The sequence below is a fragment of the Biomphalaria glabrata genome, chromosome 18 (genome assembly GCF_947242115.1).
Source record: "Biomphalaria glabrata chromosome 18, xgBioGlab47.1, whole genome shotgun sequence".
Classification (NCBI taxonomy): Eukaryota; Metazoa; Mollusca; class Gastropoda; family Planorbidae; genus Biomphalaria; species Biomphalaria glabrata.
In genome coordinates this window covers 20,576,325-20,601,870 of record NC_074728.1, presented here as the reverse complement: position 1 = coordinate 20,601,870, position 25,546 = coordinate 20,576,325, and the positions used below count along the sequence as shown (strand labels likewise).

At 36.7% G+C, this 25,546-nt stretch overlaps 2 protein-coding genes across 2 annotated transcripts in view; one reads left to right on the top strand and one right to left on the bottom strand.

Moving 5' to 3' along the window:
- LOC106071247 (uncharacterized) overlaps positions 1-13,577 on the bottom strand; it is a 31,329-nt gene extending 17,752 nt beyond the window's left edge. The window contains exons 1-8 of the mRNA XM_056017658.1: positions 13,509-13,577; positions 12,089-12,192; positions 9,546-9,649; positions 8,035-8,169; positions 6,940-7,041; positions 5,189-5,256; positions 2,171-2,254; positions 1,033-1,208 (exon numbers count right to left, since the gene is read on the bottom strand). Coding sequence (XP_055873633.1) covers positions 1,033-1,208; positions 2,171-2,254; positions 5,189-5,256; positions 6,940-7,041; positions 8,035-8,169; positions 9,546-9,649; positions 12,089-12,192; positions 13,509-13,572 — 837 coding nt within the window. The 5' untranslated portion in view covers positions 13,573-13,577. The remainder of the gene's footprint in view (positions 1-1,032; positions 1,209-2,170; positions 2,255-5,188; positions 5,257-6,939; positions 7,042-8,034; positions 8,170-9,545; positions 9,650-12,088; positions 12,193-13,508) is intronic.
- A 7,319-nt stretch (positions 13,578-20,896) lies between these two features.
- On the top strand, positions 20,897-24,564 carry LOC106053684 (turripeptide Gsg9.2-like). The gene is made up of 3 exons (XM_056017288.1): positions 20,897-20,910; positions 22,200-22,285; positions 24,262-24,564. The coding sequence occupies exons 1-3, from the start codon at positions 20,906-20,908 to the stop codon at positions 24,462-24,464; spliced, it is 294 nt and encodes a 97-aa protein (XP_055873263.1). The 5' UTR covers positions 20,897-20,905; the 3' UTR covers positions 24,465-24,564.
- The last annotated feature ends 982 nt before the right edge of the window (positions 24,565-25,546 follow it).

Genomic DNA, 25,546 nt, shown 5'->3' with positions numbered 1-25,546 from the left:
ATAGAAGATATTAATTCAATTATCTTTTGTAAAAATGCTGATATACAGAGTTCGCGTAAGTACTATAGAAAGTGTATATTTTTTTTAAAGAAGTGGAAAAATCTGTGTAAAGGGGAGGAAATGGCAATGTAATCTGTCGGTACGTAGGTTATGCTACCCTAGTACCAATTCTTGTTAGGTGCACAATTTTTGAACGCACCTCCTTTGTTGCATTGCTTTTTAGCTGATGGAGTTTTTCTGTTACAATGCTGATATAATGTTTCTTTGAAGTTTGCCTGTGTACCCCTGTTTAGGGTGAGTATCTCAGGCATTACTGCATCTCGCAGTTGTTTCGTTGATACTGAATGTCGAGAAAGTTTAATAGCAATGAAGGGAAACATCGAATGTCAGCTAACTCTCTACGTTCATAACAAGCTTCTTATCTCTAAGGCGTCCTAAGGTAGCCTGTGTACATCGGCTGATATTTCGCTCTGTCTAAAAGCTACTCTTGTTTTTACTATCTTATCTTATATAATACAGACGTTACTTCAAAAAAAGAAGATGATTACGTCCTACGCGTCATGCATTTAGTCATGCATATTAACCAATGACTTAAATTCTTCCAAGTCACTGGTTTTCCTGGCTAGCTCAGGCAAGCCATTCCATGCTCTAATAGCACTAGGGAAGAAGGAGTATTTGTACAAATTTGTCCTAGCATATGGGACGAGGAATGTGCCTTTATCTTTGTGTCTTTCAGAGTATTTTATTAAATTTTGTTTTTGTATTTGAAGATTATGGTTCAGTGTTTTATGTATGATTGCTACTTTACTTTTGAGCCTTCTGTCACGTCATTGTGACAAAGTCAAAACTTGCCCCATTTCCGAAACAAATAACTAATTCCTAGTCGTGCCATAACACTGTCGAAAGAAGTAGGAATAGAGGTATATTTGTTTAAAGACGGGGATATTTATTTGAAGAGGGCAGTGTACAGAAGTCACAGACTGTGTAATAGGGAGATACATGCCATGGCACCATTAAATAGCTTGCACCGACCTTATACATCTTTTTTGTTTTCTGAAAGTACGTAGTAGATATTAGACTTCTGTAATCAACGGTAACAAACGGTGCACTGTAGGGAGATAATACAGTGGCGAAACAGGAGAAGCCCAGTAAACAGAAAGTCAAGTATTCATACGCTGCTGCTTCTGGCGCCTGCGGTAAAACAGACTCTGTGGGTAAACGATTTAACAGAATCTTTAAAAAGAGATTGTATTCCGTAACCTATTTTCTAATAATAATATTTAGTAGCAATGCACTTGTAATTATATTTTTAAAACTTTACTGCAATAATAAAAAAATTATGATAAGGGGAGGAAACTGTGATGATTACTTTTAAAAATTAGTTCCATGAGTTGTAAACCATAGACTTTGGCTCTATGTAGTGCTTGGCTACGGTGTTGCAGTGTTTACACATGAAACTATAAATCAGCGGTTCTCAGCCTTTTAGACTCGGCGACCCCTTTTTACAACCCCCCCACTCTGCCTCGACCCCCCCCCAAGCACACACACACACAGCTATAGAAGAATGGACAAAAACAATCCATTTTTCGATGGTCTTAGGCGACCCCTGGCAAATCGTCACTCGACCTCCAAAGGGGTCGCGAGCCACAGGTTGAGAACCCCTGCTATAAATAGTACATAAAAAAAAAAAACAATTTTACAAGATGAAGGGATGTAAATGTGCTAAACATTTCTGGCTTAAAAAATTGCATGAGTTGTATCCCTTTGAGCTTTTAAAAAAAAATATTTTGCAACTTCGACCACACTATTTAACGAGTCAGTGAAAGCGAGACCAATTGTTAAAGAAATTCTCAACAAGGACATTCAAAGTCGCAGCCTGTGGGCAATTTAGTCCAATAATTAGTTTTAAAAAAAGTTACACTTCTAGACCTCGGTTCGGATAACCACTCAGCCACGGCACCTCCATTAGTTTGTTGCCACGTGACCTATCGTGACGTCAGACCTGTGACGTGGCAACGTGCTTTTATAGCGTTTGGTCTCCGGGAAAGTCGTCAAAATTACAAACTTCTATAGGTTACCGTTCTTGATGGACCATCGACAAAACTAATACAAGAGAGATAATCCAAATAATTAGTTTACATCATTGTGCTGTCGCTTAAATGGAACATACCTATTGCCAGATTTCTATGTAATTTTGTATCAGGACAGCTGCCAGTTACAGCCGTCAGTTTGCCATTTGCATGAATCTCAATCTCTGCAATTGATAAAACAAATGACACTAATTTAAAATGCTTAGCACAACGTATTTTTAGCTGCCCCGGAAAGTGGAAAAGACGATATTAGTTTTGTGCGGTCTGTCTGTCCGTCCGTCCGTCCCGTTTAGTTCACGTAAACTATAAAAGATATTGAAAATCCAACAACATGATATTTTAGACTATTCAAAGTTCTGATGCAACGGCTATTTTTTTTCTTCTCTAAAAGCGAAAATTTTATTTTTAAAATCAACTATGCAAGCAGTTTTTTTTTAAAACATTACACCATTTTACAGCTATTCACTTTTAATAGTAACAAACACGTAATGCTATTTAGTAAGGGAGATGACCATTCACCATTTTTTGACATATTTATGCAAACGGTTTAAGAATTTTTGTAAAATAAATTCTTTACACAATTGTATTGCAAAGTTAAATAAGTTCTGTCATACTAACTACAACGTTAAAAAAAAGAATGTTTACTTTTTTAAAGAGAAAAAAAATTATAAAGTGTGCATATAAGTGGCCCTAAATATAAAACAAGAATTAATTAGTAGTTGTTCATATTATCTTTTGAACTGCAATACCAGGAGCATAAGCAATATACTCATCTTCCAGAGGCTTTGAATAAGAGATTGACCCATTACAAAGCAATTAGATCAGTTCGATAATCATTATATGACATCCGTTAGGCCAGGTTCACATCTAACTTGGTCTGCTGGGGCACCACATAAAATCTGTCAACCTTTGACTTTGATAGAATCTCATTCTGATATTCTTTCTGAAAATATTGTAACCTGCCTTTTTACCTGCCTGGGTTGATCACTTCGGGGGCCGATTTTGAGTTTGTGTTTCCACACAAACTGTCTTTGTAACCTTGTTCATGGCGTTTGACTTTCAAACTGAGTGATCCCGGGATTGAATCTCGATGAAGATTTTTATTTTTTGTGATCTTTAGGGTGCCTGTGAGTTCACCCAGCCTTAGTTGGTGAAAAATAGGCTAAAGGCCTTTGGTTATTGTGCTGGTCACACGACACCCTCGTTAACTGTGGGCAACTTATTACATCAACTGCCCTATAAATCGTAAGGTCTTTATGGGGAACTATTTTTTTTAAATATCATCGCAAGCGCCCTACTGTACAGACGCTTTTGTGGGGATTTGGAAGGAGTGGGTATCTAGAAAAAGTTCTCCGTGATGCTTTTAGGCGCTCAGAAAAACTCGAGTCTGGATTCGGGTAAGTAGCCAGGTGGTTTCAGCCTTTTTACCACACAGCCCACATATTAAGATAATAATTATAATAATAACATCGCCGCACACTCTCTCATAAGTTAAGAAAAACTGAGTTAGAAAAAACAAGATTACAAAGACAGTTTGTGTGGAAACACAAACTCAAAATCGGCCCCCCGAAGTGGTCCACCCAGGCAGGCTTCAATATTTTCAGAAAGAACATCCAAATGAAATTATATCAAAGACAAATGAAAGATAAGAATGGAGAAAGAATGTTGTCAGATCTTGTGTAGTGCCCCAACAGTACAGAAGATCAAAGGATAGGTGCAAGTGAATGCAAAGTTAGATGTGAACCAGGCCTAAATAGTTCCCCTTTCATCTGTTTTTGTGGCCTACTGTTAACGAGGGTGTCATGTAGCCAGCACAACGACCAACCGCCTTTACTTTTCCCCAACTAATATCAGGTACCCATTGGAGCTGGGTGGACTCAAAGGCGCCTAAGGATTCCGAAGTTGAAAATCCCAGTCTTCTCCAGGATTCGAACCCGGGGCCCCCGGTTCGGAAGCCAAGCGCTTTACCGCTCAGCTAACGCGCCTCTCCTGGCCTAAATAAAGTCTTATAATTGATGTAATTGTTTTGAAAAGGCTCAATATCTTATTTAAATGCTCAAAAAAAAAAAAGAAAACATTTACGCAATAAAATTTTTTTCCTAAAAATGATGTTTACAAGATTACTATTCGTTTTAATTAGGCCTAACTTATTATGCATTCTAATTAGCTGTTTCTCTTCAAAAAACTGCTTTCATAACTGATTTTAAAAATTAGATTTTTCACTTTCTGAAAAAAAAAGTAGCTGTTGCATCAGAACTTTAAATGGTCTAAAATATTGTGATGTCGGATTTTCAATATCTTTTCTAGTTTACGAGATCTAAACGGGACGGACGGACAGACGGACAGACATTTGGCACAAAACTAATAGCGTCTTTTCCCCTTTCGGGGGCCGCTAAAAAACGAAAATATAAAAACATAGGCCTGTAGATCAAACGTTTATGAAAGTAATATAAAATAACAATATACCCATAGTTATATCAGCCGAAGGGATAATAAGAACTGATCTCATAGATAAGTTTAAGGCCCTTAACATTCCTAGGAAAATTTTCGTTGCCTGTCAGAGGGCGGTACTACTCCAGACTTGCCACATGACCAGAAAATTCCTCAGTAGGCACTGATAAAGAGACTACCGTGAATTTTGTTTCTCTTTAACGAAACTCGAACCTGGCCAGAGAATGAATACTCGTTCGACTCTAACATAATAATAATAATATTTTTATTTATAAAGCGCTGTTAAAAAAGAAAATGTAGGCTTCAGGCGAGAGTAATAACATTAGAAACATAAAGATGAGAGCTAAAATGACACAAACCTATCCAAAAAGGTTTGAAACAGGTAGGTCTTAATGTTCTTCTTGAATGTAGTGTAGCATGTTGTCTGTCTGAGATCAATGGGGAGCGAGTTCCAAACCTTTTTGGCTGTGGTCCGTGCCCTGCAAAAGCCCGCATACCGTAGCTTTTGAGGGAGAAAAGTGTCTTTTTGTCTCTCTCCGTCTCTCTCTTATTCTCTCTCTCTCTCTCTCTTTCGCTCTATTTATCTCTCTTTATCTCTCTTTCTTTCTTACTCTCCCCCCTTCACAAGTTCTCTCTATTTACCATACCGTCAAAGGCCGAGTCAATTTTTCGCTCCAGAGTTTCATCGCAGCCTCCTAACCGATGCATTTCTAGTCTGGCAAATAAATCCGAAGCATTCGATTATTAGTAGATATAACGGATTGGTCACTCAAGACCGTAAGTCTAGTTGTTTCGTAAATAAAGTAAAGGAGCAGACATAGCACACCTTCTTCTATCTAGAATATAAAGCAGAAAGTAAGGCGTATTCATATGTATGTATGTATGTATGTATGTATGTATGTATTTATGTATGTATGTATGTATGAATGTATGTATGTGTATGTATGTATGTATGTATGTATGTATGTATGTATGTATGTATGTATGTATGTGTGTATGTATGTATGTTTGTATGTATATATGTATGTTTGTATGTATGTATATGTATGTATGTATGTATGTATGTATGTATGTATGTATGTATGTGTGTATGTATTATATATATATATATGTGTGTGTGTGTGTGTGTGGGTATGTATGTATGTTTGTTTGTATATATGTATGTATGTATGTATGTTTTGTATGTATGTATGTATGTTTTGTATGTATGTATGTATGTATATATGTATGTATGTATGTATGTATGTATATATGTCTGTATGTATGTATGTATGTATTTATATATATGTATGTATTTATATATATGTGTATGTATGTATGTTTGTTTGTATATATGTATATATGTATGTATGTATGTCCCACATCTAAATCAAAACCGTTTCACCAATCGTGATAAAACTTGGCATAAATGTTCCTTGGGTACTAACAGGAACAGTAACATATGTAAAGTAGCCCTAAAACAAACTTAAGACCCTCAACAAAAAAGTTGCCCAACTCTATGAAAGTATTACTATTTTATGGATCTAGGTCATATAGCCATTATTACATCAGACAAGACCGAAATAATCTATATCTAATTTTAAGAACTTCACTTTGCGAAGGTAATTTTTTACTTTGACATATGAAAATACAAAATATGGTGAAATAATTTAAATTATTTAATAAAAGTAACCTTCAAATGTGTGTTTCAAAAGTAATTTTACACAGATTCGTGCCTTATATCTGCGAATTTAGACGTACTGGCGTACTTTATAGTCCCGTTCAAGACCGACTTTTTTTTACTTAAGCACATGAACGTACGATATATAGTTCATCATTTCATTATTTAATCAAATTAACCTTAAAATTTGTGTTTCAGAAACATTTTTATAGAATTTCTTTCGCTATATCTGCGAAATGTGGCATTAGCCGCGTTGACATACATTTTAGTAGATCCATTCATGTGTCGCGCACATCTAACACGCGCTGTGTAAACACACGATGACTTGACAGACAAGATGAGGCCCTATATGGGGGCTATTAAATATACTAAGATAAACAAATTCATAAGCTTATTGAACTTATTAAGCCCTTGATTTCACTCTTGTATACTATATAAATTCACATCCATTATAATACTAGGCCTATCTAAACTCTAGATTTAAATATATATATATATATATATAGGTCTACTAGCAAATGTTATTTAAAAATTGATTTAGGTCGATTAGCTATATTTTAACAGCTCCATTCATACTATTTTTACACTCACATCCGCTTTACTTTAACAGTATTACTTTGTTTAATTGTGTCTAATACAGTGACTATATCAGTGATACGCCAATGAAGACCCACGGGCCGCTGATAAGGGGAAATACAATTATCCCCCCAAAAAAAGGGGGAGACTATTTTTATTTACCTTTTTAATTGCAATGGACGTATTTGGCCCCAGGGCGTTTTAAAATCGCCTATCCTTATCGTTAGCGATCTTTCAGAGATGATGAGAATAAATCCTCCAACTCTTAAAAGATAAAGAGAATGAGCGAAATTATAACATGAAAAAAAGCTTGAAAAACAGAATGTAAAAATTTTAATTGGACACAAATAGTATATAGTGTAATCGAACGTGATAGCATAGTTCTTTTGATTAGGCGATATTGATCCTGACATTTCGACTTCGAAATTTCCTTTGTGTTGATAGGGATCTATTTATAGAGTTCACAGCATACCTTCAACTCCATCACTTATTCTTAAGTCTCATTATGTTGGAACGTTGGGGAGCCACCCAAGATCCTTTGACAGCCTTTCTCCATTCCTCTTTATGTTTTGCCTAGGATACAAATATCTTTCAATGACATTATTTTATGGTGTCTTTTATAGCGTTCTCCGTTTTTACTTTCTCTTATTATCTGGTACCTGTCTTAACCTCGTTTATGAAATTGTGAACATATAATATTTACAACAGATTTTTACCAAATTGTTAAATGTTCACTACCTTTACTATTTTAACTGTGAATAGACTTTGTTTTTAATAACTTAACTAAATAAAATTTAGCTCTTGTGGTATGAAAGGACAGTAATCCTTTAGAGATTACAGGGACGACAAGGCCTAAAGTATGCCGATGTGCCAAAAAACTCAACATCAAACTCCCCCTTAGATAAGCTCATGTGATTTGGTGACAGTAGTTTTGCTTTAGTTTTTTTTTTTATGAGTGTGTTTTAACCCCAAAACTTTCCATGATTTCATTAACGGATTATGGAGACCTTAGTTTTGATTTAATTTTATATAAATTTGTAATTGTGCTCCAAACAAAAAAAAACTAAAAAACATTTGGCTACAGAATTTGGTAACTATAGTTGGTAACTATAGTTTTGCTTAAATTTATTTGATTGGAATATGGATACAATGGTAATCAGAAAGACAAACTGACAGAAAAACATATATCGCGATCAAAATAAAGTAACCTTATCAAAATATGAAAAAGTAGTTATAATATAAATAATTTTTAAGTACCTCTTTTTGACAACAAAGTACTCGGTGACCCATTGATCGACCGGAAGAGCCATATACGATTCTTTGAAAGGCCCCAATATAATCAACACTGTCACGCTAACATGATTCACACTCATCAGTAGAGCATATTCACGTCTGCATAAATAAAGAAATACAAAATAGGCTTTGACTGTGCTAAACATAAACCACTTGCAAAGAGCCCCTAAGAAATCCAATTAGAACACATGCTCTTTAAAAGTTCACTATATTGTTTTAATTCTGGGATATCAGGCAGCACTATGCCTGATAATATATTATAATGTAAAATCTGTTATAAAGATCGTATGGTCTGAAAGGGGATCTTTACTTTATATTCACTTTTACATTTAGGGAATATGTTTTTTTTCTCAAGCCTTGTGATCAATAGTTTTACGCTAGCGGGAGAGGGACAGGGTGGACATTTGCCTTGACCTGGGGGTAGCAGGGTGCTGGCTGGCGGGGAAAAATGCCGATCCAAAGTATATTTTTTTTTATGAAACGAAATATTTAATTTCACCATTTTGTACCAGTTGAAATTGGCTCTCTCGTTTTGGCCTTTATGTCAGCAAAGTAAAGTTTCCCTTTTCAGAACTTGCGATCTTTTAGCGCAGATGTTATTAAGGTCATCTGTTTCTTTGGCGAGCGGTTAACGAGGGAGTCATGTGGCCAGCACAACGGCCAACCGACTTTACTTTCCCCCATCTAATTTGCCAATGCATAATTGTGCCAGTTTTGAATTAGATCTTAAAACGGGTGAGTGAGAAATAACGTGCATAAACTTTTTACCAGATAGACAGACAAATAGAGTGAGTTGATAAAAGCTTTGTGAACATTACTTTGTGGCTAAGGGCAGGTTAAACTAGGGAAATAGCGATTAAAAAAAAAAAAACATTTTAATTGAGTTTTTACTATAATTAGAAACTGTATCCAATTCTAAATAATAATCAGTAATTAGTTTTCGGTAACAAAATAAATGGGGGGGGGGGGCGCGGTGGCTGAGTGGTTAAGCACACGGCTTCTGAACCAGAGGTCCTGGGTTCGAATCTCTGTGAACTCTGGGATTTTGAATTTCGGGATTTTTAGGGCGTCCACCCAAATCTAATGGATACCTGACTTTAGTTTGGGGAAAGTAAAGGCGGTTGGTCGTTGTGCTGGCCACATGACACCCTGCTGGTTAACCGTTGGCCACAGAAACAGATGACTTTAACATCATCTGCCCCATAGATCGTAAGGTCTGAAAGTAGAGGCATTATGTAACCACAACAATATAAATAAACAATTTAAATATTTAAAATAAAAACAAGACTAATGTTAACTTTTACCTAACTGCATATGCAGAATTTTCAAAACACAAAAACTTATTTTTTCTAATTATCAGATTACAAATTCTTTTTCACTGTTACAGTTCTTTTTTTTTTTAAACAAGATACACTTTTGAAGAGATTTGAAATGCACCTCGGAAGCCCTAAATTTCTGTTAAAAAGGGTACATACCTCTTCGTCAGATTGACATAACTTGAACAACAACTGTAGGGAGACAACTCATTGTGTTCGTGAAATTGTCTTACTTCGCCGAGCTCAACTCTATACAGCGTAAACTGTTTGACAAAACAAAGAAGTCATGTAAGCGTTAGATTATCATAATCATGATCAGTTATATTGGCGTTAGTTGATCACAGATAGGCAAATTCCTTCACCACCGTAAAAATTTAATTTCCAACACGAATCTCAATTATCTCTGTGACGTCTTATGCATCGTCAGCGAATAGCAGTTGATCTATATAATAGACTTAATTATCTTCTTCATTAAAGTAACGTCTGTAATGTATAAGATAGGATAAGATAAAGTTTCAAAAATAACAGAGCTACACATTTCAATCAAGATACGCCGTCTTTTCGTTTTGGCTTTACTAGGAGCCAAGTTTAAAAGTCTTCCACAAGATCTACTGTGGATTTTCAAAATTCCTTTCTTCCTTGGGTATTTATATATAAAATAAATGACAATAAGAAGAATCAAGTGAAATTAACATTTACAGTAGTGTTTCCTTCAGAAATATGGCATGCTTTTAAAGATAGTGATGGTAATAAGCACTAGTATATTAAATGACAAACTTGCGGAAGTGGTAATGGATATAAGCATTCCACTACCTATCAATTGCTTCCTAACCGCAATGCCTCTGAAAGAGCCTCTGACAACCAGTCCAACTCCGGCCCTTCACGTGTAACTCAGAAATTGAGTCCGGCGGAACTTGTCTACACTAAAAGGAAAATGTGCGAAAGCGAGGGACTAGCGCCTAAACCCTTACGCTTTGGGCAGGAGGGGCTCGTCAGCCACACCTGGCTACCCACCTAGGAAAATGAGAACTCTGAATTCAAACATCTACTGCTTTACAGATATACCCAATTATGGGAAAGGCTTGGGTAGTCAATCCTGAGTACAAATCAGGAGCCGGCGACCCTTACGCAGTGCTACACCCTGGCAGAGACGGCGACCCTTACGCAGTGCTACACCCTGGCAGAGACGGCGACCCCTACGCAGCGCTACGCCCTGGCAGAGACGGCGACCTTTACGCAGTGCTACGCCCTGGCAGAGACGGCGACCCTTACGTAGTGCTACGCCCTGGCAGAGACGGCGACCCTTACGCAGTGCTACACCCTGGCAGAGACGGCGACCCTTACGCAGTGCTACACCCTGGCAGAGACGGCGACCCTTACGCAGTGCTACACCCTGGCAGAGACGGCGACCCCTACGCAGTGCTACGCCCTGGCAGAGACGGCGACCTTTACGCAGTGCTACACCCTGGCAGAGACGGCGACCCTTACGCAGTGCTACACCCTGGCAGAGACGGCGACCCTTACGCAGTGCTACACCCTGGCAGAGCCGGCGACCCTCACGCAGTGCTACACCCTGGCAGAGCCGGCGACCCGCTGACACCAAACTGTATCGGCACCTTTCTTTCCTTTCGATACATCGCTACGTGGAGAAAAGGGGGGAGGGGGGGGGGGCTGAATCTCCTTCCGACCACATCTATGTAATAGACACACTACAACATGAGCTTTAACTCTTTCTCTCCGTAATTATTTTTCTCATTTCGATAGTATTATTCATTTCACTCATTTGTATTTCACTATCCTGTTACGATTAAACTTCAATAACTTTTTTGTTTGTTATCAGAAAATGTTAGGATTTGGTATTGTTTTTTTTTTTTTACACAACACAAACAAAAGTTTATAAATCTAAAATCAATTTAGTTTAATGGGGGTCAAATCAACGTTGGCATCGTCAATGAGGAGAAAAAGAGTCAATAAACACAATGATTTTATTAGTCTCTATTTATGTTCTTTACTCCAGCCACTTGTTCTCTAAACTGACCTCCTTTTACACACAGTCCTGACACACTGCTGTTCACTCAACCATGTACACTCAAGGTCCACTGGTCATTTCATTACACACACACTGCACTACCAGCCACTCAAAACGCTTACTACACTTACTATCACAATCTAATGCCCAGTCCATAACTAACAAGTATATCGAAGCCTGGAGAAGGTAGGGGCATAGAATTTATATTTACTAAAGTCCAGCACTTCGCAGTAATCCTTTGAATACCTATTCAATAGTAATAATAATAATAATATTGTGTACGTCGTAGCTAACAATATTTAGTCGACAGCATGAACGCGTAGATCAGCGGTTCTCAACCTTTTAAGCTCGCCGACCCCTTTATACACCACCCCCCCACTCTGCCGCGGAACCCCCCCCCCCCACACACACACACACATACAACAAAAGAAGAATAGACAAAAACAATCCATATTTTCGATGGTCTTAGGCCTTAGGCGACCCCTGGCAAATCATCAATCGATCCCCATGGGGGTCGCGACCCACAGCTTAAGAACCCCTGGCGTAGATGATTGTAAACTATTGCGGCGAAATGATTAGAGGACCCTGATACATCGTTGACACAAGGCATCTCAAATTGTATGAAACATTATTAAGTAAAAAGTGAAAAAGGTTTGTGTTTCATTATACTTACATTCGACGTTTTACCATAGCTGCATATGCCTACCATCATTGTTGCGTTTGTTGATGGGGTAACTAGATAGTAGTCTATCGTGGATCCTTCCATGGTAAATAAGGCTACAATTGAATGTTAGAGGCTGATTTTAACTTCAATTGTACATTTAATAAAACTACAAATAAAATAATAGTAGTAAAATAATGAACAGATACTGCTACAAGCCTCCCCCATTGTTATGGAGTGTGTTTGTGTGTATGTTTCTGCGGTGTCGGTGGGAAGAGGTTAGCTATGCAGTGTGAAGATAAGTGGCATTGCCGTTAGAGGTCTTAGGTAGATCTATGATTGTCTTTGGTAAGGGTTTTTCTTTGGCTTATGTTTGTTACGCTGCCTTCGTAATTAGCTTTCCAGCTGTCCCTTTTGGAGCAATCTGCTGCCAATTTGGCTTACTACTTGCCAGGGAGGATAATATGGCGATTGATCTTTAAAACGCTTTCGTGGTCACCTATAGTACTCAGTTCTAGTTATAACATCAACAACTCTGAATGTAATTACTCAATAAAATTCTCTGTGTGTTGAGTCTTTTTTTTTTTTTTGGAATGTTGATCTTTTGAACTGGAAAAAAAAGAGTCATTCTATTCACTGTACATTTTAATATGGATTAATAAATCCGCCTTAGCTTTGGATTGTTAGGGACATCTTTTCATATAGATTTAGGGTACTAACGATGTTTACATCCCTTATTTATTGACCTTTCATTTTTCTTTGGGGCTATAAGGTCTATATAGCTCCCAAACTTTTTCAACATTGCTTTGTTTTCTTAATCTTAATTACTGAATTTTATTTTCTTCAAGAGATGGCCTTTTGAATGCAGACTAGATTTTAAAATCCAAGTGAAAACAGTGATTCTATGAAAGAACAGCAAACTGTGTTATTGTTTATATGAAGTCGTTAGATCTGTATAATAGACTTAATTATCTTCTTTATTAAAGTAACGTCTGTAATGTATAAGATAGGATAAGATAAAGTTTTAAAAATAAGAGAGCTACACATTTCAAATGACATACTTTTGTATTAAACTTTAAATAAAAGAAGAAATTATACTTATCTTATCTTATCGATTACAAATGGCAATTCAAAAGAAATTAATTTATAATTATAATTTATACACCATTAGAAAGTTCTTTTAAAGTATTTTTTTGATGTACTAACGAAAAATTGTTTTTTCAAAGATAATTTTTTTTTGACCTCCCTATATTATCTAGCCATGCATGTTAATCAGTGAGTTAAACTCTGATAAGTTATTGGCTGATTCAAGCAACCCTATTCCATTCTCTAATGGTACTAGGGAATAAGGAGCACTTATTCTAATATGTCCTAGCCTAAGAAACACTCAGTTGTTTTATACGGTCTAGTGTTTACAATACAACGTGGTTACCAACGCCATTCACAGAAAAGTGACAGAGAAATGCAAACATAAATTTCCACTTAAGATCGGCCATTTTGTTTTTTCAACACATTTCCTGTTGTTTTTTTTTTCTATTCACCAGCGCAGACTTTTAGTATTAGCGGCTTACATCAAGGTGCGTAGATTTTGTCTCAGCATCATTTCTGTTCATATGTAGGTCACAGATGGGGCTGCGCCGCCACGGGAAATACTGCATTGCTCACTAATCTTCGGACTCGAAGACTAGCCTTATTATTATTAGCGGCCCCCGTAAGGGGAAAAAGCCGCTATTAGGTTTGTGCAAAATGTCCGTCTGTCCGTCTGTCCGTCTGTCCGTCTGTCCGTCTGTCACACTCAGATCTCGAAAACTAGAAGAGATATGAAAAATATTATTTCATCATTAAATCCGGCTTGAAAAGTTTAGGTGCAACGGCTACTTTTGGTTTTCTAAAAGCAAACCGTTTAATTTATAAAATTAATTATGCAAGCGATTTTTTCATAAAAATACACCAATTCTAAAAAAATTACGTAAATGTAAGGGAGGCAATGTTACAATATGCTAACAAAGATGGACAATTTTTGTGTATTTTCAGTATCACTAAGTCAAATATATTTTTAAAATGTACAGGAAATGTTTACAACAAATACAAATAATAGTTAAAGACGTTTTTTCTGGTCAACTAGCTGCTAAAATTAAAAGAAAACATTTCTGTTTGTTTATAAAGGCTAATAATGCACTTTGTATGTAAATATCACGCACATTTTTTTAAATGGACTTTTTATGCAGCGATTTTCGTGCAGTAGCGTAACGTCGCAACATGATCAAGTGCTAAACCAATTCCTTAAACTTTTTTAAAAAATCAGATTTTATTTATTTTTTGTTTAGTGCCCCCATCCGAATAAAAGAAGCTTATTTTTGTGCGTTTTGTCTGTTGGTCGGTCTGTCCGTCACGATTAGATTTAAAAAACTAGAACTCTAAAAGCTATTGAAAATCTGATTTACACTTTAATGTTCCTCCCATAACATCTCAATAGTTTCAAGTATCTAAAATTGATTGTTCCGGATTTTTTTGTGCAAAACTAATCAACGCCAACAAATGTTTGTTTGCTCTTCTAATTTATATTACATTCAATTTCCATGCTTAAACGTTGCAAAAACACATTATCAATAATATGTTGTTCCGTTTTTTATGTAAATAGCATATTAATGCTAAATCATAATCTCTATACTGACTTATATTTCATTAAGTGTAAAAATGTTCCGGATATTGTTTTATAAAACATGAATTATGCCTAATGATTGTTTGAAATCGCATAAGGCTTTTAAAAAAAGTAATTTACTAGAATTGATTACTGAAAATTACTTTTTAGACATTTAATTTTCTTGTAAAACATAACATAGAAGTTTTGTAATCGATAAAGAAAGTTCCGGATTTTGTTTCTTACAAATCGTCGCCAGAAATTTCCGAATTTATTTAAAAATCTACTAACGCCAAATAATTGTTTGAACTCACTCTTCTAATTAATAAACAAATAATCTTCTCATTTACGAAATAATGTTTTTACGGATTTTTATGAAAAATATTTTAACTCACTACTCTCTTACAGTACATTTAACTTTCTACCTAAAACATTAAAAAATCTAATTATCGTTAATATTATGTTCCGATTTTTAAGGAAAACAGAATCCAAACACCAAAGTAAGGTATGAAAATCTCTCCACGTGGCTGTAGTACATCTAATTTTTATACGAGACCATCCAAAAAATTTAATTAACGGTATTACATTTATCTGAAATTCTCTTTTTCTTTTACTATTTATACAAACATCCGGAACAATCTATTATATAAACTTTTCAATTGTGTTCATACCTAAAAATTATTGCGATGTTTTGAAACGTAAAATAAAGGTTAATCAATTTTTAATAACTTTTAGTTGTTTTTTTTATATCAAGATAACAGACAGACCGACTGACAGACAAAACGCAAAAACAATGTGGCTTTGATCCTTTTTAAATAATATCTATTAGAACTCAGTGCACCAATGTCTATGAACCCTCGGTAAATAAAGACATTTTTTTTTATGGTACCGGTACTAGCCTATTGTGAGGTAATGGAATTTTTTTTCTTTGAAGGACTCTTTAAATGTAATGTTAAAAGAACGCACTCGGTGCACCAATGTCTATTAACCCTCGAAAAAATTGCTTGTATTAATGAAAACATATTTTAGTCTAACTAAGCCGTGTGACGTAGTGTTTTTTTTTCCTTTGACGTCACATGGAATGAATTCTTTAAATGAAATGCTAAAAGAACGCACTCGGTGCACCAATGTCTATGAACACTCGAGAAATGGCTCGTGTTGATAAAGGTGATTTTTAGTCTAGCTAGGCCTTGTGACGTAGTGTTTTTTTTTCCTTTGACGTCATATGGAATGAATTCTTTAAATGAAATGCTAAAAGAACGCACTCGGTGCACCAATGTCTATGAACACTCGATAAAAGGCTCGTAATGATGAAGGCGATTTTTATTCTAGCTAGGCCGTGTGACGTAGTGTTTTTTTTTCCTTTGACGTCATATGGAATGAATTCTTTAAATGAAATGCTTAAAGAACGCACTCGGTGCACCAAAGTCTATGAACACTCGATAAATGGCTCTTATAGATGAAGGCGATTTTTAGTCTAGCTAGGCCGTGTGACGTAGTGTTTTTTTTTTCCCTCTGACGTTATATGGAATAAATTCTTCAAATGAAAAAAGAACTCGGTATAGTAATGTTTATTAAGCCTCGTTATGTGACTCGAGTTTAAAAAAGGAATGATATCTTGATTTAGATCTAATCTAGATTTTTTAAACTAGATCTAGATTTTTATTACAGTATATCTAGATCTGGATTTAAATTCTAATTAAAATTATTTTAGAGTCTAGATCTAGAATTTCTAGATCTAGTTAAGACTAAAATAGACTAGATTAAGATGTAGAATTTCAATTTCTAAACTTAAAGTGTAAAAAAAAAGTGTAGATTTTCATTTCCAAACGTTTTGATTAATATTGTAATGTTTTAATATACTAAAACTAATCTACTATTTTTTTATTAAATTTAAATTTAAATTTACGGCAAATGAATCTTTGAAACATTATTACTTTTGACCATCTGATGGCTGCCTGGTCGTGCCGTTTGCGCGCTGGACTGTCGTTCAGATTTATGGACGGCCCAGGGTTCAAACCCTGCCCGCTCCCATCCCCCGTCGTCCTGCGGGAGGTTTGGACTAGGAAGTAATTATCTTCAACTCTGAAGGAACATCCGAAACGTGTAAAACATTTTACATCAAAATTAAATCACCTCTTGAATATTATTTGCGAATATGCAGATCCGACAGGGATCCGACTTCGACGGGGGCCGCCTCTGAGTTTGTGTAGCACAAACTCTCTTTGTAATCTTGTTATTATTATTTCTGTTCAGTTGATTGAACTTGCTGGGTTTTTATTTTTAAGTTGCTTGGACTAACCTTGCGAGTTCTTCTGTACTTTGAAGTGCACGGCCTCCTGGAGTGTGTGTGTGTGTGTGTGTGTGTGTGTTTCTATGGCGACAGTGGGAAGAGGTTAGCGATTGGTTGTGAATGATGCAACATAGATGGCATTGTCGTCACTTGTTCTTAGTACAGACGACTACAGAACATCAGACTGAAAGGTTTTGATTTTGTAGTGAGTTAGATTTTGTTTTAAAAATATCATTACTAAAGTCTAGTGCATTTATTTCCTTTTTATCTCAAGTTGCCGGGGCACGCTACCCTGCCTCATAGTGGCGCCCGGGTGGAAACGATCGTAGGAGGAAACGATTAGGCTAAAGGGTAGCAAAACAAGACTCCCGTGGGGGTACCTAAGAAGGTGCGAGAGCATCCTCATTGCACTGTGCGGAGTTGTAAAAAGCTCCCACAACCTTGTCACAATCCAGGCGCCGTTCCTTAAGGGGCCGTTACATAAATGGCGTGTCCTGCACGGTTAGCCTGGTATAGAAAAGGAAAATGGCAGGGGTCCCTGTGCACGTGGTCTTTGGCCGCGAGTATGACACCCCGACAGACAGAACAGTGTACACTGTTCTAATTCAGGCCGTGAAAGGGAGCTCTTGTTCACTTTTGCTGGCTTAGAGTTCCAAGAGCCGAAGGCTCAACTCTACCTGACAGTTTCAAAAAAAAAAAAAAGAAAAAGAAAAATCTCAAGTTGAATTTGTCTATATTGTAATTAAAATTCTATTTAGTTTTGTTCACAAGGAAGTGATTTCAAGTGTTGTTTTTTTAGCTACGATATAAGCTGGAAAGGGTTGCCTGAGCTAGCCAGGAAAACCAGTGACAAATCAGAATTTAGGTCGCTGGTTAATATGCATGACTAAATTCATGACGCGTAGGACTTAATCTTTTTTGAAGTAACGTCTGTATCCTATAAGATAAGATAAGATAAGATATAGCAGGCCTAGAGTGGTTTAGTTGTCTGTCAGCGGCTTGGTGCTACAAGTCAAAGACCGTCAACAGCACATCGCTTGTAACCTCACCAGTAGACATCGTCCCTAAACGATCTTGTTTTAATGAATTTCTACAAATAAAGTACATGACTAGTACAAGTGAGTGACTCGCTAATTATTAGCCGGCATATTTGATGGCTGAGTGGTTAAGCGCTTGGCTTTCAAACCTGGGGCCCTGGTTTTTATTTGGTGTGCTTTGTTTAGTGTCATAGTATGCCTTTTTTGCAGTCTTAGATTTATTGAAGTCGTTTTAAGTCTCATAATCGAAGTAGAATTTTAAAAATTCTTTTAAGTCTCTCTTCTTAGTTTCTGTACATGTCTTGATTTATAAAGTAAGTTATTGGCAAGGGAAAATTAAATCGGGTAGGTTGTAAAAAAGTTGAACACCGACTAGCTACATCAAATCACATAGGGAGTTCCCCATTCGGATAATGCGGTCTGTAGGACAGATGTTGAGGTCAACGGTTAATGAGCTGGGGGTAGCATGTGGCCAGCACAACGACCAAGCGCCTTTACTTTCCTCAACTACAGTCAGGTACCCGTTAGAGTTGGGTGGAATCAGGGGCAGGGCCGGCCTTAGGCCACTGCAGCCTATGCGGCCGCAGTGGGCCCCGCACTTTCATAGGCCCGGGCTAATTCTAGTTGAAAACTATTAACTTATACCATTATTATTTATAAATAATAACTGGCATTTCACGGTTTCATCATCTTTAGGGTATCCTGGAAATCTTAAATTGCAAAATATAAAAAATCCTGGAAATCTATTGAAATTATTAAAATCTCCTGAAAGCTTATGAAAATCTCCTGAAAAAATAGACAGTAGTATCCATTAGGCATTGTGAGCTTCCATGTAATAAAATTTATTGCAAAGACAAAGGTGTTTTCTAATGCAAAATCTTAATTTTGACATTATGCTAACCCTACCCAGACTAAGCCCCGCGAAGTCCGTTTCGCATTGGGCCCAGCAATTATTAAGGCCGGCCTTGCTCAAGGGCGCCCTAAAAATCAGAAATTCTAGTCTTCACGAATCCAGGGCCAATCCAAATTTTAAAAAAAGATTATCTAAGGAGAATAACTCCATATTTGCAAGCATATCTCTCAACGCTGTACGATTTTGTTCCTTTTATGATATTAAAAAAATGGACTTATTGGTTAATATTTTGATTGATTCATGTTTTGTCGGAAACACATGGAATAATTGTGCAAAGTTTTAACTTGCTCTAAAAAGTGAGAGAAATGACGTTAAAATGTTTTTACCCAGAAAGAGTGAGTTGATATAAGCTTTGTAAATTTTTTGTAACCAACTTTAATCAATAATTTAATTAATTTACTTACTGACTTAGGCAGCTATCAATAATGAGCAGGGGTTCTTACGTACTAGATTCATAAACAATAGTATACTGTAGGTCATATGCTGGAGCTGCGCACCCACGGGAAATACTGCATTCCTCACTAATCTTCGGACTCGAAGACAAGCTTTATTATATATATATATACATTACAAAACAATAATAGAATGACTTTCCATAATTTAAGTCATTGGTTACTGACCAGAAGACTGTTAGTGAGGTATGTGGAAAAAATGTACTTATTTCAACTTAGTAAAAGTCTCACGGGGCTCGCAGAGACCTTCCTTCAGGGAACAGTACCAGGAAAAAGATGAAGAGGCAGACAGAGAAAGCGTTGGGAGGACAACATAAAAGATTGCGTTGATGTGCGTTTTATATAGGTTGCACCACTCGGTGTTTGGGAGTAACATCCCCTGTAACAGTAGGGGTCAACCAAGATGGCGTAAGATTAAACAGCTGATTTGGTGTCTATAGTTTACACCTAGAGTTTTGTTATTATTCGTTCATGTTAATCAACAGAATGGAAGGGCCTACCATTAGTAGAGGTTTTAAACACGGCAAAAGACACGGAGAAATGGAGAAAGACGGTCGACAAATCTTGCCTGGTGCCCCAACGGTCCAACAGACTAAGGGATAGGTAAAGGTAAAAGGTAAGAAAGGCTCAATCAATGGTGTCAAGTTGAACACTTGTGTGACTATGTAGATTAATATGTTACTAGAGATTCCTTTAATGCTCAAAACAATGTTACACAGACAGAAGATATTTAGTAGCGCCCCTAATTCGCAATGATACGGTCAATCTGCATGTAATAGTATACAGCCCCCCCCCCCTCAAAGAAGAGTTCCTCATTCAGACCTTGCGATCTGTAGGGCAGATAAATCAGATGAGGTAAAGATCAACTTTTTCTATGGCCTACGGTTAACGAGGGTGTCATGTGGCCAGCACAACGACCAACCGCCTTTACTTTTTCATAACTAATATCTGGTACCCACTAGAGCTGGGTTGACTCAGAGGCACCCGAGGATCCCAAAGCGTCTTACCACTCAGCCACCATGCCTCCCAAGCCTCCTAGTTCAGTACAAAATTTTGTTTCAACAATCCTAATTATAGCCCACTGCAGATGTTATGTGATAACAAATGTTAGGTCTCGAACTCAGGACCAGTAGTTAATAAAAGACAAGTAATTAAAAAAAAAAAGATTTGAGAACCCTCTTTAAATGTCCAGGCATAAATCTATTTTTTTCTTAGTCTTCATTCAGTGCAGTGTTTCCCAAACTTATTCCTTAACTAAATACTTGGCACATTCTCGGTATTTTGACGAAACAATTTGTATATTTTTAGAGAGATTAATTTATGTGGTGGCCTACTCGTCAATTTCTATGTAATGTTTGGAACACTTTTTCGGGCCACGCGAAACACTCGGGTTCCGAGGAAAACAATTTGGGAAACTTTGCACATATAATCTTGATTATAAAAAGGCAAGTATACTGCTACTTGTTGATATGAAGAAAGTACAAATATACAGTATGTGGTGTGTGTGGTACATGTCGTATGAATTTAATAGTTATTTGATGTGTTTTGTAAATCTGCAAATCTTATTTCAGCACAACATTTGAAATTGATTTAGTCTATGTCATAGACATAAATATAGACTGGCCGATAAAAGAGTTTTATGAAACGAAAATTTGTGACTTGCGATTTTGTTTACTTTATTATACTATGAGCAGTGTAGTTTTGTTTAATCTCTAAGACTGAAGATCATGAAACTTTTCAGAATTCGGAAACCCGAAAACAATAGATATACATGTTTTCAAGTTCCATGAAGTTATTTCCTTTTTTTAGTCTATATTTATATATGTCTATTGTCTACGTATTATTTTGTTCTACTCTAGATTTCAAGTTAAAAAAAAGTCCTAGCCAATAATTATAAAGAGAGTAATTTGATATTTTCTGTTTACATTAGAATAAAAATGGCAATGTCTTCGATTCCAAGGATTAAGGGCGAGTGCAGTATGTCACATGACTACCCAATCCCATTTCCGAACTGTAGGCCTATACTTTTCCGCATCTTTACCGTAGACCTCGTTTTCGTTGTTTGCGCCAATATGTTATACTCTACATAATTTTATCTTAGGTGTCGTAGGGATAGACGGATGGGACACGTCTCTTAGAGGTCTGCTTTACTCCGGTTTTCAAGTTTCTTCATTGACAATATTTATAAAGAGGCTACTATACGCTACCCCATTGTGCTTTATGCTTTATATACTAAAGCCTCATTTATAAAGTGGCATATAGCGCAATTTAGATAATTAACTACATTAAAGATTAAGACTTACCTGCAGCGTCCTTAAAGTTATTCCTTTTGAGTATTCTATTTTTTGCTTGTCTTCTTCCCAAAGAGAAAGTAAAGAAATGTGAGTCTATAATAGTCTATATGTGTGTTTAAGTGAGACCAATAGTTATGGAAGGCCTGAACACTGACCTGCGTCAGAACCAATAGGCAATTTAGACCAATAGCTCGTTGCCACGTCGCAGGTCATTTAGTACTTATTAATTAATTTAGTTTTAGATAACAGAAAAGAAGCTAGACCCTGTAATTTTCAGATAAATGGCTGTAATTAGCGGGCTATTTTCCCTTAGATAAATTATGGTTTTTATTTCTATTGTTTATTCTAGTTATTTCGGGGCCACCAGACTCACTTCACCTAGGGCCTCCAATAAGCTAAGCCTTGCTCTGATTACAGTGAGCGTTTAGCCAATAGTTACCGTTTTGTGGTACATTGTTTTTTTTAATGTAGCACTTTCATTTTTATCTGACAGGGTTTGTTTTGGTGGTTGTTGTTTCAAAATGAAAGCTTCTTCAGTTCTTTCTATCCTCGTGTTGCTGCTTGCCGTACTCTTGCAAGGTGAGTACACAGAACATACACCAACAAATTAATTACTTCGATCTGATCATGGGCGTAGCTAGGAATTTTCCATCGTTTAGGGGCTCGGGGGGGGGGGGGGGCTTGACCTCTTTGGGGGCCCCTGCGTTTTCCATAACATTACATTTTTAATGTAAAAAAACACTCATTTGGGGGCCACTTTCAAGTGGGGGCCCGGGGGGATTTTCAAATTCTCCCCCCTCCTCCCCCCACCCTAGCTACGCCACTGGATCTGATTAAGCACAAGATTATTGATAGTCTTCACACAGCTCCCATTGATATAATATATTCGCATAAATTTTGGTTTAAGTTTCCTTTATCTATTGTTTGCTTTACATAATCTATGTTTAAAGTAGCTTACGCTTGAGTAGTGTGCAAATAATGTACACACACTTATCTTATCTTATCTTATATAATACAGACGTTACTTCAAAAAAGAAGATGATTACGTCCTACGCGTCATGCATTTAGTCATGCATATTAACCAATGACTTAAATTCTGCCAAGTCACTGGTTTTCCTGGCTAGCTCAGGCAATCCATTCCATGCTCTAATAGCACTAGGGAAGAAGGAGTATTTGTACAAATTTGTCCTAGCATATGGGACGAGGAATGTGCCTTTATCTTTGTGTATTTCAGAGTATTTTATTAAATTTTGTTTTTGTATTTGAAGATTATGGTTCAGTGTTTTATGTATGATTGCTACTTTACTTTTGAGCCTTCTGTCCTGAAGGCTTTCTAAACTTAGTGATTTTACTAAAGGTGTTACTCTAGTCAAATGTGAATATTCGTTTGTTATGAATCGCACTGCTCTATTTTGTGTCACACACACAAACACACACATATAAATAAATGTTGTGATTACATATGCACAACCTTTGACCGCAGCTGTGCGTCAAGGATTGGCCTCTTTTGTCACACAAGAAGTTGCAAAGGGAAAAGATCGTCTCTCGAGAAGTAAAATGCAATAACATATTTTGTATATTTCCAGAAAATAACCTTCTTGTTTTTACCATATTTTCAGCATTTTTTTTAAAAATTGTATTGCTAAATTATGCCATTTCTGTCAGACTAACTACTACATTTACAATAAAATGTTCTCTTTTTAAAGAGAAAAAGTCTACATTATATACATACAAATGGAATATAATTTAAAACAACAATTAATAAGTACTGTTTCCTGCAACAATATAGCATTTGCACGATATAATAAGCTACGGAATTTTTTATTAAGTTCAGGCTGTAAATAAGAGATTGGCCTTTTGCAAAACAATTAGATCAATAAGATAATCATTCAATAGCATTAGTTAGGCCACGCTCGAATTTTTAATTCACCTTCACCTATCTCTTAGTCTGTTGGACCGTTGGGGCGCCACACAAGATCTGTCAACCGTCTTTCTCCATTTCTCTCTGACCTTTGCCTTAGATAGAATTTCATTCACTGACAGGCCTGTCAGTTCTTTGGTGTTGTCCTCCCATCGCTTTCTCTGTCTTCCTCCTCATATTCTTCCTGGTACTGTTCCCTGAAGAAAGGTCCTTGCGAGCCCCTTGTGATGACGCCATAGAGTTTGATTAAAAGGAAAGGAATTGAATATCAGATGATGTGTTTATTAACAATTACAAAACACTTAGTAACTTCAGTTATCAATTCATAAGGGGTTAAAGTTTCACCAGTTCTTTCCTACCTAAACCTTAATCCCGACCACCGACACACTTCCCAGTGTCGCTCCAGGTCTTTAATCCAGTTCTCTGGTAGCACGAGGGACGGCTCTTAGTTCCAGACATCTCTGACTTCTATCTCTTGCTAATCACTTCAGCTTGGATCTAAACAATCCTTCTTTCTCGTAAGCACATGTCGTTTATCTCTCGTGTTGAACGGTGCGCTGGAGCGCGGAAGTAGAGTTGTAACAATATGTTCAAGATACGACCTCAACGTTATAGGTTTCTTTGTAATTTTCAGAACTGAAAGTGAATGCGCAAGATGATGACCGGTGTCTCGTAATATGCACTGCTGACTGGAACCCAGTCTGTGGCTCGAATGGTAAGACTTACCCCAACAAATGCGAACTTGATGGTGAAAACCGCTGTCTCCGACCTAGTGGTCCTTTGGTCACTATAGCACATGAAGGTCCATGTAGCCCCACTACTGAAGCTAACAAGTAGAGAGCTACAAGAAATATAATGACCTCGGGCTTTGACAATCTCTATCTTACATGTATGAACTTGAATGTTAATCAGAGTTTAAATAAAATAAAGCATTTAATTAGATTTTATATTTTAATTTATCCTCTACTAGCATTAAACACCTGTTGATTCAATGACATGTAATACGGTGCGATTGTATAGACGATATAGATCCATACTTGAAAACATTATAAGACAGTAAGCCTAAACTAAAATACTCAGAGAACCGCTCATAACCCTAAGATTCAGCCAGTGCATGTAGGTCTAAGGATGATTTCCTACAGTTACGGAGTTGAGAAGGAGCTGTTCCAGGATCTTGTGGTCAGTCTAGAGCTCTAGTCAGGATTCATAAATCAAAGATTTTTGTTGCTAACGAGAAATTAGCCCAATGTTGATTCACCTAAAGTAAATTCTACTTTAACCCATTCCTCTTTAAGATCATCTCCGCTACTGCTGCTACTTCTAAAGCCAACAAGGGTGTTTAACAACTATTGTGCTGCTTGCAAGACCTTTCTTTGTCCCTTTCTTCGTCTAACTGGTAAAAGAGTCAAGTTGGAGCCAATCACCAGTAAGGGCCGGCAGAAGGTAATATGAAGCCCAATGCTAAATGAATTGGGTGGCCCCCAAAATGAAATATATATAAAAAAGTAAGCAAAATATACGCAATGAATTAAAAGCCTTCCTGTATCTAAATCTAAATCATCAAATTAGTGAAATTTATATAACGCATATTCAGTGACATTACAATTTACAATGTGATTCATGGACGATTCATGACCGCTAGACAAGAAATAACATTTCGACATTTTATTCAAAAGAAAAACCAATGGTCTTCTAACACATGTAATCTAACAAGTAGATCTACACTTCGTGACTAAATCTTGATACATAGTAAATACTCAGAGCTAAGCTTGTAGACATGGAGCCGTAGAGCTCTGCTAGTTTTGTTCCATGTTTGACAAATTTTCTTTTAGGTTGAGTCCTGTTCGAGGACCCCGCCAATCGGAGGCACTTGTCAGCTGCCTAGTTTGCCTATGCCTAAGGCCGGCCCTACACCAATG